Here is an 18,379-nt window from a genome sequence, read left to right as displayed (position 1 = left end):
AACTGAGTTCTTCATTCCAAGCTCCATCTCTAGTTTCTTCTGCACTAGGACCCCAGATGAAATACTGAAAATACTAAATTTTCTTTGAATCTAGCTTCTAGCTCCAACCTAGCCCCATCAGGTGGTGTTCTCCAGCAGTCTTCCAAGTCATTCTGATTTCTTACATCTTTTTCGCTTCAGGAAATAGTAATCCAATAAGACTACTATTCCTGGAAAAAAAAAAAAAAAAAAAAAAACAACTTTCTATATGATTCTGAACCAATCAGTTGATCTCTAATACCCACCCGTCACTATCTTTGTGAATTATCAGTTGCAAATTCTTCTTCCCGGTCATCATCCTTCTTTGGACTAATTTACAAATATTATCTCATTTGAGATAAGGTAAGTGTGATTATCCCCAAAGGAAACTGAAGCAAACCGGTTAAGTAGTTTGCTCAGGATCACACCGCTAGCAAGTATTGGAGTTGATTGGAGTTGAAGGAAGGTCTTTCTGATCCAGGGGAAGTGGACTCTGTCCACTGAGTTACATAAATTTAGAATATTAGTTACTTGAGGGCAGGAACTGTTTGGCTTTTTTTATTTGTCCTTGCTCTTAGTACAGTGCCTGGCACAGAGCAAGCACTTTACTCTGCTTTTTCATTCATTTATATATATTTTTTTCCTTTCCTTCCTAGAAAGCTCTCTTTTCTATTACTAAAGCTCTTCCCAGAGCTGGCTGGCTTGTTTTGATGTGTTCCACATAGACTCAAGAATCTAATACTCTCTACCATTCATTAGAAATTTCCTATATGATGTCAACCCCTTTTCTCCAATGACTCAAGCCCTACAACCCTCTCAAGTTGATTAAGGAACTTTTTTACATATTGTTGTACAGTTGTAGGAAAACTTTACAACTATTTTTTTTGAGTTTTAGAATTTTTCTTCAAATTTATTTATTTTAAACTAAAATGAAAAATAAGGAAAAAAAAACAAAATAGAAAAAGAAAGAAAGGCAGAAAAAGAAAAAAAATTTTCATGTGCCCAGCAGAACATCAGGGAGAATTCAAAATATTTAACAATAAATTTCCATTTCAAGAAAGCAGATATAATAATAGAAGACATTATATTCATGATGGTGCATCTTTTCTTTGTATTTTTGTAGGCTTTCTTTTATGTTTTGTTGTACACTTTTTACTTTATTTTGCCTCCTTTAATCCCTCCCATATCCCCCATGGAGGCTACAACAACTATTTTCTTTTAATAATTTATTTATTGTTGTACTTTAGTCCTATCTGATTCTTTGCCACCTCATTTGGAGTTTTCTTGGCAAAGATACTAAAGTGGTTTGCCATTTCCTTTTTTAGTAGCTTTAAGAAGTTAAGTTATTGTTTGATGATCAATTATGAAAGACTTGGTTCTTCTCAGTGGTTCAATCATCCAAAACAATCCCAATAGACTTTGGATAGAAAATGCCATCTGCATTCAGAAAAAGAACTATGAGAGATTGAAGGTAAATCAACACATGCTATGTTAACTTTTTTTTTTCTGTTTTTTTTTTCCCTCTTCCATGATTTTTCTTTTTGTTCTGATTTTTCTCTCCTACTATGATACATAAAGCAATGTGTATTAAAAATAAATATAGTTTTTTTTTTTTTTTAAAAGAAGTTATTTGCCCAGAGTCATATGGCTGGTAAGTCTGAGGCTGAATTTGACTCTGGCTTTTCCTGACTCTAAGCCCAGTGAGCCACCTTTCATAATTTAAGTTTTGATAATTCATGAAACATGAGGTAAACTTTATTTTTATCTTTACTGCTATAACTTAACTTTACAATTAACTTATTTTGAAATTCCAGGAAGAAACAGCCTTTCCCAAACCCCTTTAATGGTTGTGACTTCCCTATTTTAATTATTTCCTATTCAACCTGTGTAGAATTTGTTGGTACGTATTTGTTTACATTTGTCACCCTCCTTAGATTAAGCTTTTTGAAGGTAAAGATTATCTTTGGTTTCTTTTTTATATCCCCACAGCATTTAGCACATATTAGGCCCTAAATAAATGCTTATTGGTGGACTGAGAGATCATATGATTAGCAAAATGTAAAAGCTGAGAGTAGAGAAACTTAACAATTTGTTCTCTTTGGTATCTTCCTTGCCTTAGTAGTTCTACTTTTTCTTTCTAGCTAGCTCTCTTGCCAGAATCAGGGACTTCAAAGACCAACTCTTCCCTTTTCCCACAACCAGTGGGGATTTCTTTAAATCAGTGGTCCTCAAACTTTTAAAATAGGGGGCCAGTTCACTGTCCCTCAGACTGAGTAGGGCCATTTGCCATAACCCTAGGATGAGAAGTTTGAGAACCCCTGTCTTAAATAATCAGGAAATTAAGCTACACCTCTGCTTTAAGTGAGCACAAGCCAGATAGCCAGAAGGTTTTAGAGCTAGGAGGGATTTCAAGAGGTCATCAGATCAAGCCTCCTAAATTCCGGCAGGTAAATTTAATTACTTCCATTTTACTGATAAGGCAATTGAGGTCAAATAGTTAAGTCCAACAAATCAGCATTGTGTTACTGTGGTGGAAGAGAAAATAAAGAAGGAGATGTATAGAAAAGATATTGCAGAAGCAGACTAGACCATGTTAGTAAGACTTGGACAAGATTTCAAATCACAAACATTGGGTTTTTTAAAGCTTATAATAAACCCCTATTTGCAGAAATCACTTTTCCTGTTGTAGATTTTTATATAAGGAATGTTGAGAAACTAGAGTGATAGGAAAACCTAACCTTACATAAAATGCACATATCATTTAAATTTTTTTTTGAAGTAGAGAACTGTGCAATTATATAATAAAATTGATTGATGTAGACTATTCTGGTACCTGGAGGACTCTGATTGCTGTAAAATCTTTGTTTTGTTATGGTTGGGATTGCTTAAATCATCTGGTTAATTATCTTTTTTTTTTTTTTTCCCTGAAAGGTATAGACAGATTTGAGTGTAGATCTGGAATTATTTATTCTTTGTTTTTAGATCCCCAGAATCTATACTGTGCTTGGCACATAGTTGGCACTTAATAAGAGCCTGTTGATTAAAAGTATTGTTGTGTGTCATATGTAATATACACTTTTCCAGTAGTCTGAATAGTACTGTGGATACTTAACATACATGTCAACATGTCCATATATCTAATGCTTTTTGCTTGTGTCATTTCCAGTGATGTAAGTTGAACCCTTCCTAAGTCTTTACATCTTTTTTTTTTTGGGGGGGGGTGGTCTATGTCCTACCATGAATTCTCCAAGGTGATGAAAATCTGTTTTCAGATAATGATTATTAGCGTGGCACCGGGGATGTCCATCTGTTGTTATCCCACGTTCTATTTGACAAAGAAAAGTACTTAACCAGTCGTCAAAGGGAACAATAAAGACAGCTCATAATGCCAAAAATACTTTTACAATGTCTGTGGTATTTATCCACTTCCCTATATTCTTATTGATCCCCTTCTAATATATTTACCACCATCAGGCTTACTATATAATAATAGTTCTATACCTGCATTCCTTCATTCAGTCATTTCAGTCATATATGACTCTTCATAACCCCATTTGGGGTTTTTGTAGCAAAGACACTGGAGAGGTTTGCTATTTCCTTCTCTAATTCATTTTACAGATGAGGAAACTGAGGTAAAAAGGGCTAAGTGATTTGCCTAGGGTTACAGAGCTAGTTAAGTAAGTGTCTAAGGCCAGATTTGAATAGATAAGTCCTATTAATTCCAGAACCAGATCTCTAGCTACTGTCTCACCTAGCTTCCTTAATCTATACTTTCTACCTTCTCCAATTCACCCTGATGAATAGGTTGTGACATGTCACTTGGCCAGCAAATGAAATAAAGGAAAATAATGACATTTATTAATTACTTGAGAAGATATTCTCATCTAATTAGAAGGAATCATATCATATATATATACATATATATATATATATATATATATGTAATCTATGGAATGAAATATGAGGGAATAGACAAACCACTTGTTATGGACAAATATGATACATTTGAATTTCCATTTGAACAAAAACAATCATAGACTTAGAAAAATACATTGAAACACAGGTTTGAACCTGACAAACATTATGTTTTAGCTTTAGATGAATAAAGAATTCTCACTTTTACCTATGATACACATTTTCTAACTTTTTTTTTTTGTGGGGTAGTCTTTTTGAAAGGGACTTCTATACTTTAGTTGCTATAAAGACAAAATAAAAATCTCAATTAATGGCTGTAAAAAAAGTAATAATCATCAATGCTATCACACTTTGAGAAACTGTGTTAAAAATAAGCCCACTCAATTCCCAATTGTATAATCTTCAAGAGTATCTTAAATAAGTGATTGGGGTTTTGTTGCTGTTTTTTAATGATCACGTTTTGGGTTTTAATGGGTTCAAGTCCTATACGTGACTCAAGTCCCTACTACTGTTACAGGCAAGTCAAGACTACTTGGTGCTTTCAGATAACTCTCTGGGGGGATGGGGTGCAAAACAGGTACTGAACTTCATTAGTGGGGAGAATTTCCTTTTTTGAAAAGTACTTCATATCCTTGAAATCATATGTTCCATCAAAAATCATTATTAATTATATATAAATATGAAATTCTGAGTGACTATCAGTATAGATGTTTCATTATATTTATTTCATATTTAAGCTTTTTCTTACAAATATTATAACCAATGCTCAATTTTATCTGAATACAAATTAAAATGATTTACACTGGTGATAATTTTATATTATTTATTTCTTTGAATATACCGGCTTCTTTTTGCTTGATTGGAGTTCAATGTAAATATCTAATTCATTGGGCGTATTTTATTTACATTCTCTTTAGCACCTAGTAAAGTACTTTGCACTTAGTAAGTGTTAAAAGTTGAAATGCTTATACCCTTTAGGCTGTTAACTGATTCTAATTTGATCAGATCCCTTTATAAGTCACATTTACAAAGCACTTTAATGATCACAAAGCACTTTCCTCTTAATCAATCTGTTAAGTTGTTGGTTCAAGTATTAAATTTTACATTTGAGGCTATTGCTTACAAGAGTTTATGGCATCAATCATTAAACCTTTATAAACATTACTGGCATGTTAATGTCTGGGGATACAAAGAAAGGCCAAAAAAAAAAAAAATCAACCCCAAACCTATTGATCACTATACTATTACAACTATAAATACCTACATAACAAATAACTCCATACACACAACTCAAACTATAAGTATGTATCCATCCATAGCACTGGAAATGTAAATCCTGTAGGAGGGAGCTAATAGCTACAGGGATCAGAAAGATCTCATCCAGGTGTGAGGTAAGCAAGCTCTAAAGCAGTCAGAGAAGCTAAGAGGAAGATAAAAGCATAGAGAGCATTCCATGAATGGGAGGTTGGGGATGGGAGCGAACCAGTGCAAAGGGAAGAAAAACGGGATGGAATATCATGAGCAAGGATCCCCAAAGTAGGCCAGTGTAGCTGGATTATAAAACGCACAGAAACAAGTAAAATGTAAGATTATTGGAAAGAAGTAGATGTGAAGCCCCTTTCAGTGTCATGTAGAGGACTTTGTTGTATTCTCGAGATAAAAAGTATCTACTGGAGCTTGTTAAGTAAGTAGGGAAGGGTTAGGGTTGAACTTTTTAGGAAAATCAGCTGAGTGGATAAGGAATGGAACTAGGGAGAAATTTGAGGCAGGGACTCCAGTTAGAAGGCAATTGCAATAATCCAGGCAAGACGTGGTGAGGGCCTGTATCAGAGTGGTAAATTATGTAAATGGAGAAAAGAGGATGACTAAGACCTGACGATCAATTGGGATATTTGGGGTGTGTGAAAGTAAAAGTCCTAGTGACCAGAAGAATGGTTTTTCAGGTTCAGTTGCTGTCTTCTCCTGGAACTTCCCTAATTGCCTAACCTTCTCACTCTGGAATATTTCTCTTCCTAGGGTCTCTGTTTTGTAGAGATGCCCAGGCCAGACAATGTTTATTCCTCTCTTGGCTCAGCTCCAGACTTTCCGCACTTCACACCTCCACCCACCCACTAGCTTTTTAGTCTTATTTTGTATGTGGTGTTTACATATTAGAATATGAGCTCCTTGAGGGCAGGAACTGCCTTGTTTCTTTGTCTTGGAATTCCCAGCCCTTAACACCGTACCTGGCACTTAGTAAATGCTTAATAAATACTTCTAGTTTAGCCTCATCCTCCACAGGAATAGGAAAGGATATGTAAGACCACATACCTGGCAAATTTCAAAGCCAGAACTTAGTCTTAGGTTCTGACTCCAAAAACAGGGTCCTTTCCAGTAAGAGTATCAGCATTTATGTTACTCTAAATTTCCCAGAGCATTTCACATAGAATATCTCACCCGGGGCTTCCTACATGATGCTACATTTTACATTTTGCAGATAAGCTCAGAGTAAGTGGCTTGCTCGTGCGTGTAAACTAGTTTCAGAAGCTTGATTGAAATCCAGGTTCTGCCAAGTTCATGCACTCTGGAAGGGAGGAAAGGAAGAAGAGTGGAAGAGAGAGAGGAAGAAAAAGAGAGAGGGAAGAAAAAAAGGAAATATGTGCTTAAGTCTTCTATGTAGCAGGCATTTTATCTTCACAACGTTATCCCCACTTTGCAGAAGTTTAGTGACTTGCCCGGGATCACACAACTTGTACATGTCTGACTCCCACCTCTTTTCCCGAGTGTCTTTCTAGTGACTCCTCGAATTTAAGCAGACTGTCTTGTTTCTCCTGCCTGATGTCTGTTTCAGCACGTAATTAAAAAGAAGCCTCCGCTTCGAGGTTATTGAGGAATCCGAGCCTCGTGAATTTTACCCCTTGCATATCCTGCGGGATGCTTGCACAATACTTCATGCACAGCCTTCATTCAGTCACTCGGGCTGTGATAGCACCACCTGGGGAATCCCTGGGACTGTCTTAGGCCAGATAGGCGCTGCCACAGTTACACGGATAATGTGAGCCAAGAAAACACCCTGTCAGTTAGCATTGCAGAAAAACGAGACCCACACTCCCCAGCCTCACTTGCTGCAGTCTCTTTTACTCTCCCCAAACTCTAAAAAAGCTGCTAACAAGGAACGGCGTTTGATTGGAAGATGACTGTCTCCAGCCTCTGGGAGAAGGCTCCTTTCTGAGCACAGAAATGATCCAAAAGGCTGCTAGGAGATGAAGGAGAACTGGAGGGAACTGGATGGTCTATTACCTGCTCTATCACACACATACACACAAGCACTTGACTGCACACAGGAATACATTGTTTTAAAGGCTTTGTGAAACAGCCATCTTGCACCTGGATATTCGGCTGTGTAGAATGAGAGAGAGCAGGGTCGCGGCAGCTCTAATTCCAGGGTCATCTCTCTTTGGTATCGTGAAAATGCAAACATTTCCGCGCCGTTCGGCCGCTTCGTGCTTTGATTACCGAGCCGTTGGGGAGCGCCGCTAGGACTACTGCACTGTAGTGGGTGCCCGGGCTCCAGGGGCTCGGCTGCACGTTTGGGGGGAGAGGGCTAAGGGTGTAAAGTTGGGGGGAGGAGGGAGCGAGCGAACAAGGGAGGAGGAGGAGGAGTTAAAGCGGCCGTGATGCCTCCTGACTTTTGCCAATGACAAGCTGGGGCGCATTGGGGAAACCGTGTTGCCGAGGCCAGCCTGGGTTTGCCCAGCAGTAAAACGGGAGGAGGAGACAAAGTGCCTCCTTGCAACACCGGCCAGATGTATAAGAAAAGCTTCCCCCTTCCGTTGTGCTGGGTCCCCTCACATTCCCGTACCGCCAGGGAGGCGGTCAGAGCGGGGGTGGACTTAGTCAGCCCTCCTTTCCCCCGGGTCCCACCTAGGCAGGTAGAGTCCGGAGCCCCGGACGCGAGGGGGCTCCCTCCGGGCTGCTGCTGTTGCTGTTGCTGCTGCAGCTGCAGCTGCTGGGGGAGGGGGAGCGGGAATTCTCTAGGGACGCGCGCGCTACTCGACAGGCGCGTGGGCGGCGGGGCGAGCCGCCCCCCACCTCGCTCCGGACATTCTTCCCCTCCCCCAGTCTCCTTGTGGTCGGACGATTCGGAAGGTCTCCGCCTTGAGCCCCCCGCCCCCCACCCTCCAACCTCGTTTCCCCTCTCCACCTGGTTCTCGCCCCGCGCCCTGGTTCGGGGCGGGAGGAGGGGGTGGTGGTGAGGGGGAGCCGTGACGTGTGCAGGTTGGGTGAAGGACTGGAGGAGGGGGGTGGGTTTGGATGTGTATATGGTGGGAGAGGGGGTTAAGGTTAGGAACGGCGGCCGCACGAGCCTCGGAATCCTCGCGGCCCCCCTCCGCACGTCTTTTGTGTTTGTACACACACACAGCGCGAGGCGGCCGGGGGAAGTCAAGGGAGGGGCGGAGGGAGAAGAGAGCGAACTACTGAGAGGAAGGCAGGGAGGAGGAGAGGGAAGAGGGGAAGGCGGAGGGAGGGGAGGGAGGGAGAGCGAACGGTGGAACAGGGGGCGGAGCCGAGCCTTCCCTCCATTGTGTGTGATTGGCTGGGAACGCGGCGGAGGGGGCGGACGCGGGCGGGTGTTGAGGGGGGATAGCCTCGGTGTCAGCCATCTTTCAATTGTGTTCGCAGCCGCTGCCGCCGCCGCCGTAGCTCTCCAGCGCTAGGGCCGCCTCTCGCTCTCGGAGCCCAAGCCGACAGAGAAGGGGGGTAAGTTTTCTCTCCCTGCCCGCCCGCCCAGGACCGAGCCCCGCCTGACGCCAACCCCAGAACCGGACCTCGGGGGTCGCGGGGAACTGACCCGCGCTCGCTCCCACCCGACCCCACAAACTTTTTGGTCCAGAAATCGGCGTGAGGAGCGAGAGTTTGCCGCCCCCCCCTCCGCCTCCTGAGGCAACGGCGGCGGCGGCGGCTCCTCCGGCGTCTCCGCCTCAGCCCGACAACAGCAACCGCCGCGGTGGCGGCGAAGCCCGGGCTCTCCCTCCTCCTCCCCGCGCCCCCCGGCCCCTCTTTCTTCGGTAAAATCCCGCTCGCCGCCCCTTCCTCGCGCCCCAAACCTTCACCACGGCCCCGCGGAGCCCCTTAGCTACCGGCCGCCGGCCCCAGCTCCCGTTTTGCGGGCCGGAAAAGGGCTCCAAATCGCCGCTGCTTCCCGGCCCGGGCCAATTCTCTTTTTGCTGCTTCCCCACAGTTGTTGCTAAGCTTCACCATCTTGTCTCTTTTCTCTGGTCACCGACCATATTTTTTTCCCCCCTCCCGTCTCTCTCTTCCTCTATTTCGAGAAAGGAAGGAGGAGGAGAAGGGGGGGAAAACATTGTTATTATTTTTCTCTCAAAAAGAGGGATATTTTTCTTCTTCCCCCTACTCCGGATAAATGAAAACTTAATGCATTTTAAATAGAAAAAAAAAAAAAAACTTTTGCTTTTCGGGAGGCAGCACGTGGCGGGGGATGCCAGCGTCTTTTGGACCCATTTAGTATTTCGTGTCTTTGGAGGGGGAATCGGATACATTTTGTGATTGTTTCCATTTTGTTCGGGGTCTGGGAGCCGAGTTGGTGTCGTGCCGGGCGCTGGGGGGCGAGAGCGGCGGGGCTGGGGGACCCGATGCGGGGAGAAGAGCCCGGAGCCGAGGCAGACCCAAAAGTTTATGGGCTGCTGAGGGGGGAGGGGGGACAGCTTATCTCTTTGGGGTTAATTAAAGTGTTGGCGAGCTGGCTCTGGGAGATTGCTATGCGAGGCTCCTCTAAGGTCGGGGAGACATTGCTTTGTGGGGGGGTGAAAAGCGCGTTTGGCGACTGTTGTGCCCTTTTCGATTTTTAGCGTAGGGACAAAAAAAAAAGCAAAAAGGGTTTTTAGATAATATTTATGGTTTTATATCTGCGAAGCATGAAAATGGGGGGCGGGATTTTCGGCGGGGGGGCTCTAATTTTTTTTTTTTTTTTTTTTGGCTGTAATTGGGTTCCGTTTTTCCTGTGGTTTGTGGCTTCGTTATTTTCAGACCTTGTTAATTTTTTCATTAATTAAAGAAATTAGATGGCAGGCTGGTGGGGGGGGGGTCGTCTCGAGGCCGCTCAGAATAGGTGTTTGAGTGGAATGATTGGTGCTGATGAGAGGTCTGCTCTCGAGCCTCGATTTATGCTCCCAGTGCAGTCTCTGGAGGAGGAACAAGCTCGTTTAAAATGGATCTGGTGTTGTGGGCATTGTTTTTGTTAGGAACCATCTCTATTTCTGGAAATTATTTATTTGGGGGTAGGGCTAGTATGCAATTGAATGTGGTGATTTTTCCTTTTTCTGTTTTAACGTCGGTAGGTGTATAAGGAGAAGTTTTCAGGAACATGGCTCGTACCAAGCAAACTGCCCGTAAATCCACCGGTGGTAAAGCCCCCAGGAAGCAGCTCGCTACAAAAGCCGCTCGCAAGAGTGCGCCCTCTACTGGAGGGGTCAAGAAACCTCATCGCTACAGGTATAAAAATCGCTAGGACAAAGACTGGCCCCTTTGGTGTTGCAATATTTCCTTAACCAAACGGAAAGGCGAACTTTTTACCGAAAGAACCGAGATGTATTTTTTCCTATATTTTGTTTTTGTTAATGTTTGAACGCCTAGATTTACATTTCATTTATTGGAAGAGGCTTTAGTTAAAAACGCTTAATTTTGAAAATATGCCGTATAATCTGTTTCGAATTAAAGGAAAATATTTAAGGTCCCAGTAATTATGATTATGAATAAATTTACTATTTAAGGCAAAAGGTAAAAAATAAAATAATGAATCTGCAGGCATTTGAACATATTTTGGGTGTATGTTTTGAAATTGGTTTTAGTAATTATTTTTAATTCTTCATAATTTTACACATAAAAGTTAATTATTTCGGTATACTCCAATTGGCACAATTCCATCTGTCTTTGCTTATTTAACGTTGAAATACTCCAAGAGTTGTAGTTGAAATCCTCTACCGTTAGAGGGCAGAAATTGTCTGTGGTATAGGTAACCTCTGCAAATAAATTTTCACTCAGCCTAAAATAAAGACTTGGATGGGGGAGTAGTTTACAATTGGAGATAAAAACTCTGCTGATAAATAATAGATGATAGACCCATCTGGAAGAATTTCTGTAGTCAAGAGCATTCCTATTTTAATCTTCATGACCCGATGGGCAGCAGCAGAGAAGTGGGAGTCTTCTTGGAAGATGATCTCTTTAATATAGTCTTCCCTATATCACTGACATTACAAGTAAATAACATGAGCAAAGAAGTAGCTCGATGTAAAAGTTAGATAATAATAAAATGGGATTTGAACCTAAAAATGAGAAGGTAATATTGAATCAGTAAAGTGAGCTTCCTTTGTAGCTGCTAACATTATAGTTGAATACTTTTCACCTAAGTTGATAAAATTAGGGAAAGTTTGTCATTTAGGTTAAGTTTTGTCAAAAATGGAAGATGGTTTATTAAGAATATTCTTAATAGTTCTTAAGTCTTTTATATTTGAACTTATGAAGTAACATCACTTAATGTTTAATTCTTTAAAGGCCGGGTACTGTGGCTCTCCGTGAAATCAGACGTTATCAGAAGTCCACTGAACTTCTGATTCGTAAACTTCCCTTCCAGCGTCTGGTGCGTGAAATTGCTCAGGACTTCAAAACAGATCTGCGCTTCCAGAGTGCAGCAATTGGTGCTTTGCAGGTAAAGTTGGAGGGACTTTTATAACTTTGAGAATATCACTGTCCCCATCTCTCCCCCCAAAAATGACCTTCAAACATGAAAGGGGGAGGTTCTCAGAAGAGTATGGCAAGTATCCCAGTTGTATGGTGTCTGAGAGCCTGTTTTCTAAATCTGTATAATGAGGATAATGTAGTAGTACACACCTGACTCACTGTGTTGTTAGGTCCAAATGAGATTTAATAATGTCTGGAAATGATTGGGTAACTTTAAAGCCCCATGTAATAAATGTCAGCTATTGCTGTGCTCTGAAAAGCTCTTGGGAAGAAGGAGAATTCTGTGTTTAGAGTAGGAAAGGAGGATATCTGAAAGTGAGCAGCAAGTAATGCTTGAGGATAAGGAGACAAAATTTTTGACTAGAATATAATCACTGAATTTTGGGGTTAAAAGCGCGAATTTTATTCAATGCTTTGTGTTATTTATTCAACCTTGTGAGGTAAGTAGCTTGCATGTATTATCTCTACTTTGCAATCAAGAAAATAGGCTCTGGGAAACACAATTACTTGTGTATATACCTGATAAGTGGCAGAGCCAGGAATCAGAGCCAGTTCTTTTGTCTCCAAATCCAATATTATTGTTTTGATTTTGCACCATGAGATGTAATATATGCATTAGAAAATACTGTTTGAGGGTATAAATTTAAGAGGAAAAAACATGGGAAATTAGTATTGGACCTAAGTTCAGAAGACATTTGGATTAATGTTTGAGATTTTTTGAAAAGCTGAGCAGCAATCATTTAAAAATGTATAGAAAGGACAACTTGACATTTTAATTGAAATCTTTGGTAATTTGAGTAAAATGTTGGCTTTATGGGCTTATTGCCTTGACCTTGACCAAGGTATCTGTTAGATTATTTTTCCAGTTCTCTTAATATAATTAAGAGAACTGGAAAAATAATCTACATGCTTTTCTTGGATTGAGGCTCAAAATCACACCTTTTAAACTACTTGTGTAACTAACTCCATAAAGCTAGTTTTCACTTAATTTAATATATTTTAAAATGTTTATGTACATATACATAACTTGTGACATTTTAATGAAAGCTGTAGCTATGCCATTCTGTTGCTTTGTGTGCAAAAGGATGTGATAGGAGGATTCTACTCTGAGATTCAATTGGTTGAGCTGTTTCTATGGTTAGTCTAACCTTCATTTGATTGGTGAATTTCAGAAGTAGACAACCATTAACTCTTAGGTGAGTTGAAAGTACAAAAATTACAACCCATCTAAATTCTCTTTGTTCCCAAAAGCACTTTATAATAAATAAGCTTAAAATTTTGGTGACTAATTATAATGACCTAAAGTATCATTTTAAAAGGGAAAAATAACAGAGCATTCAGAATGTTTTCAGTTCTAAAATGATTACAGAATACTCATTGGAAAGCTGCTATTCTAATAGCTTCTTTTGAGGTAGAAATGTGCAGATTTGGGGGCAGACTTGTTAGTGTTACTTTGCATGTGAACATCTTTATCAACCCTAGATTAAAATGCCTTTACCAAATTTCTAATCTATAAAAATGTTCATCAAATATTTTATTTGATATGAGACTGCCTTTAAAATATTGTGGCTTATGAGAATTCTATTTGCAATATCAACCATACTTTAGCATCAACCATGCTAAAGCAGGGTGCATTGGCACAAGTAATCTCTTAAATCCTGTTTTGCTATCTAGATTAGCATTTAGATTTCTATTTCATTTGGGCCAATTAAAAGTTTGTATTGTTAAAGTAGATTCAAGTCCTCTTTCTGACATAAAACCCTGGACAAATCACTTAACCATTCATTGTGTTGTACAACTATAATTTTGTGGAGATGCAATAGTAGAGAAAGTTTCCTCACCTGAGAATTCTGGGGGGGTTGTTTTAATTTAAGGAAAAGTTTTCCAATTCACATTTCTGCTTTAATCCCTCCTGCCTGCCTTGGATCTGTTGTTCCTTCCTTTTTTGTAATAGGACAATAACTTCTGGATACTCTATATTAGAGCATTGAATTTCATTGGCTATCCTGGTACCAGGGAGTAGAATGGCCTATTTCCACCTGGTACCATACCCTTTATATAGCAATATTAACACAATGCTCTTGTCATTAAAAGAACTAGAAGGAAATATGGAAAATATCCTTCTGTGATTTTATATATATATATATATACACACACACACACACACACACACACACTAATAGCTCCCCCTCACACCCCAAAACACACACACACACACCTTGTAAGTTTCCTTTAGTAGTACAAGTCTTTAGATGGTCTTTAACCATATTGTTTATAGTATATAACATTTTATTGGCTTGGATACACAGCAGCTTTTAACAGACACTGAGATGCTCATGTTAACCATTTTATGAATTTTGAGTTTATACGGCTACTGCATAATGGCATGATATTAAAAGGTAGAGTCAAATACTTCTGAAATCTTACCTCAAAAAAAATATGCCCATACTGGTAATAGCCTAAAGATTGACAAGTTCCCTTCTCTTAAGAACCTTAAAGAGTCCATTTGAGGAGATGTTTATTTCTGACATAGCAAAGATAGACTACAAGTGCTATTAGTAACTCAGGAGAGGATATTATTCCTCTGTTCTGAGGTGATTAGGGAAGGTTTCCTAAGTTTCCATGAGTTGGTTCTTAAAGTATAATCTCTCTTGATGCCAGGAGCAGAGTGAGTTCAGGGAACAGCTTGGCTGAAATGAACTATTTGGAGGATAAGATAAGAACAAATCAAAGACTTTAATAAAAGAAAGATATGAAAGTTAAATTGGGAGAAAAAGACATTAGTTATTGTTAAAAGATAATTAAAAGCTTCCATTCTAATAGTTTTTTAAGGTATGCAATGTTTTGAGGTCCAGATTTTGGGGCAGTCTTATTAGTGTTATTTTGAAGGTTGTGAACATCTTTATCAACCTATATTAAAAGGTCTTTATGAAAATATAAGCATGAGCAAGTCCTTATCAGGTGGGAATGGACAAAACTAGCATCTATAAGACACTATTTCACTAAGTCTTAGTTCTTCCCATTTTAAAAGTATGGTAGGAACATAAAATTTATTAAATTTAATTTAATCTTAGAACCTTTAATCTTCTAACATATGGTTTACTTGTTAACTAGGAGATTAGTTTCAGCAATATTAAAAGGGGCTATAGATGCATGTTGGACAGTGATCACTTTAAAAATATTAAATATTTACCTTGAATACCATTAGACTCTATTTGAATAACTATTGAGTCAAAGAACCTGGAAAATGTATTTCTCAGCACTTACACTAAATAAACAGCTGTTTGAAGTTAAGCTGTAGAAGGCAGCATTATTTAGCCTTTCCCAGAGGAATTTGTGATGTGCTCTGCTAAATAATTGAGTTGTGATTTGCCTAGTGTGTATTTCTTTACATACTCCATTCTTTTTCATCAGGTGGATAGCCTAGATTGGAACTGCCCAGTTATTAACCTTTTGTAAGTGCATCTGCAATGTCTTGTTACTGACCCTCACTTCTTTGAGGGCAATGCTAAATGTTGGGAGTTTAGATTAGGGAAAGGTATTTATGAACTGGAATAGTCTTAAATAGGTTGAATCTGAGCTGGACCTGGAAGGAAAGAGGTAGAATCCTAGAGTAAGAACATGGTTTTTTTAATTAATGCAGGATACTGAAAGATTAGGAAATAGCATAAAAAGCAACTGGATTCCCTTTAAACTATCTTCTGTGTCCTGCTTCCTCTTCTCCCTCCACCCTACCTCCCAAAAAAAGGAAAGGGAAAAGTAGACCATAACCTCAAGACTATTGTGAACCTGCCCTGCACTTTCTTGAGAGATGAACTCTGCTAGTGACTTTTGTAATCTTAAGTATCCAATCCTCATTTCTTATTATCTGCTAGACATAGATACTCTCCCATTACACATCTCACAACATGTCTAGCCACAGACCTTGTTTTCTTTGACTCCCAAACCTAGTTCTCTTAACTTTTATATTCCTGTTGAATTCACTACTGGTTCTAGCAATCCAGATTTGAAACTGGAGTCATCAGCTCTTTAATCTTCTCCTTTCTGCTCAGTCTTTTGCCCCATCTTGTCAGCTGTAGATACCCAACATCTCCCATGTTTTCATTTCCTCACACAATCAGCCTAATTGATGCCCTCGTCAACCTTTTACCTAGACTATTATAATAGCCTCTTCATTGGTTTCCTTACTTTCAATCTATCCTTCACTCAGTTTCTAAAACTAATATTTCCATCTTCAGAAAGTCTCAGGGCCTCTTCCCCCACCCATCACCTTTAAAATAAAAATGCAAACTCTTCCTTCCTGGCATTTAAAGTACTTCACAATTTGATTCCAATTAAACTACCACCACCACTTATTCCAAGACAAATCTCTGCCTACTTTGTTTCATGAGTTTTCCTCTAAGCGGTCTCCTGTGTTTAGAATATTCTACTTTATTTTCTTATATTGGTGCTATCTCTAAGGCTCGGCTTGTATCACTTCCTATACTTAATAGAATCATCTCACTTGTAATCTATTTAGTTTAACATTTAGACATCTTGACCTTTATCACTTTAAATATCCTACCTTCCCATGTTGGGTTATATGTCTCTTATTTTAGCTATTAAAAGGTCACAAAATAAAGTCTAATTTTAGGTGGATACTATATACCCAGCTTCTACTCAAGGAGTCTTAAAAAAAAATCAGGTTTTGTTAGAAGTGTTTCATTTATGTTCTGGTACTTCAGGTAATACCTAGTAAAGTAAGTATGAAAGATTTTAATAGCAATGAGAGAACTTTTGTACCCCAGCTAATCCTTTAATTTTTCTGAGCACGTTTAGTTATTGAATATGTAAAATCTAATAATTTTTCTTATTCTTATTGTAGGAGGCAAGTGAAGCCTATCTGGTTGGCCTGTTTGAAGACACCAACCTATGTGCTATCCACGCCAAACGTGTCACAATCATGCCAAAAGATATCCAGCTAGCACGCCGCATACGTGGAGAACGTGCTTAAACTCCACTATGATGGGAAACATTCTTCATTCTCAAAACAGAAAAAAATCTCTTCTTCCTGTTATTGGTAGTTCTGAACGTTAGATATTTTTTTCCCATGGGGTCAAAAGGTACCTAAGTATATGATTGCGAATGGAAAAATAGGGGACAGAATCAGGTATTGGCAAGTTTTTTCCATTTTCATTTGTGTGTGAATTTTGAATATAAATGCGAGGACATAAAGCATTAATGCAGTCAAAAAAAAAAAATGTTTCCGTGAACAAGTTTCAACGATTCAACTTTATAACAATTATAAATAAACCTGTTAAATTTTTCTGGACAATGCCAGCATTTGGATTTTTTTAAAAAGTAAATTTCTTATTGACGGCAACTAAATGGTGTTTGTAGCATTTTTATCATACGGTAGATTCCATCCATTCACTATACTTTTCTAACTGAGTTGTCCTACATGCAAGTACATGTTTTTAATGTTGTCTGTCTTCTGTGCTGTTCCTGTAAGTTTGCTATTAAAATACATTAAACTACACCTGCTTTTGGTCTTGATTTTTCAATTACACACATATATATGTATTTGTCCATATATAGGCATATATATACACCTATATATGAATATGACATGTAATCAAAACACTGAAGATGGGGTATCACGTTCGTTTTATTTTAAAAAAAAAATTGGGAAAATTTGTAGGTTAGCCTAAGCCAAGAAAGGAAACTAGAACCATTTAACTTTATACTTTTCCAGTAATTGGTTTATTTCATTTAGCATATTATGATTGGTATATGCCAGTAATCCTAATTATTTTTGAGTGAGTATGGTTACAACCTTAATCTTGAAGGCAAATTAAATAACTAGTAGTAGGGTTTGAATCCTTCAATCTAAAACTAATTGTAACAACTGTAAAAGTCTCTTGGGGTACATCTTAAGGTTAAATACCAAATTCTGACCTAATATGCATATCATTTCACAAGTTTATGTTGGAAATAGCTTAATATTTTATACTTGGGCAACTTAACAATTTGTATAAGATTGTTTAAACAGAATTAAAGCAATTTGTATTTTAATTTCTAAGTCACCCAACTTAGATACAAATAATTTTGTATCATTTAGAAAGTGAGAAGTACTTGTGTTTCTAGATTTCTTACATGTAAAGCTACTTTTAAAGAGAAGTGCTATATCTAAATAAGGTATAGCCACATTTTAGAACCACCCTCTAGGAGTTAAGGCAAGATAACAATTTTTAAAATTAGAACTTGGTTGCCGGTATGGCAAGATAAATATTCAAGTATTAAGATTACAGATTTTTATTTCTAGTCCTTAAATAGAAAGCTTATGCAAGGTATCAGACTTCACAAATCATAAAGTGCTATATAAATGATAAATCATTATACAAATGTCCTTTGTACTGAAAAATATCATTTGGGAATTATAAATGTTTTAGAACTTAAATTGTCATTCTCCCATACAACAACAACAAAAAAAAAGAATTGGAGGGCAAGAATGCTGGAGGTGAGATAAATGACTATCAAAGCTATGACCTTGATCCAAATTCTTTGAATTCTATTAAACCAATGGAGAAAAATGATTTAAAGTTTTACTTGGATGTTTTTAGGGTTTATGGAACTGAAAATCAAACCTTGAAGGTACATATGTTATTTTGTGTTTGAAGCAAGGCTTTAAAAAAAAAACCCTTAAAATAACAAGTCTTTCATGGTGAAA

The 18,379-nt window shown here is 38.8% G+C and overlaps 1 protein-coding gene across 3 annotated transcripts; it reads left to right on the top strand.

The window, feature by feature from the left end:
* The first annotated feature begins 7,286 nt into the window (after nucleotides 1-7,286).
* H3-3A (H3.3 histone A) lies at nucleotides 7,287-17,188 on the top strand. Of its 3 annotated transcripts, none has more exons than XM_074262613.1 (5): nucleotides 7,287-7,372; nucleotides 8,596-8,673; nucleotides 10,272-10,425; nucleotides 11,485-11,638; nucleotides 16,535-17,188. In XM_074262613.1, the coding sequence occupies exons 3-5, from the start codon at nucleotides 10,298-10,300 to the stop codon at nucleotides 16,661-16,663; spliced, it is 411 nt and encodes a 136-aa protein (XP_074118714.1). In that variant the 5' UTR covers nucleotides 7,287-7,372; nucleotides 8,596-8,673; nucleotides 10,272-10,297; the 3' UTR covers nucleotides 16,664-17,188. The 3 variants fall into 3 exon arrangements, with proteins under 3 accessions (XP_074118714.1, XP_074118715.1, XP_074118717.1); XM_074262614.1 differs by lacking the exon at nucleotides 7,287-7,372 and adding an exon at nucleotides 8,056-8,190; XM_074262616.1 differs by lacking the exon at nucleotides 7,287-7,372 and adding an exon at nucleotides 8,332-8,401.
* Nucleotides 17,189-18,379: the final 1,191 nt, after the last annotated feature.

This window comes from Sminthopsis crassicaudata, chromosome 4 (genome assembly GCF_048593235.1).
Source record: "Sminthopsis crassicaudata isolate SCR6 chromosome 4, ASM4859323v1, whole genome shotgun sequence".
Classification (NCBI taxonomy): Eukaryota; Metazoa; Chordata; class Mammalia; order Dasyuromorphia; family Dasyuridae; genus Sminthopsis; species Sminthopsis crassicaudata.
The sequence above is the reverse complement of the archived record's forward strand: the minus strand, read 5'-3'. Positions and strand labels throughout refer to the sequence as shown.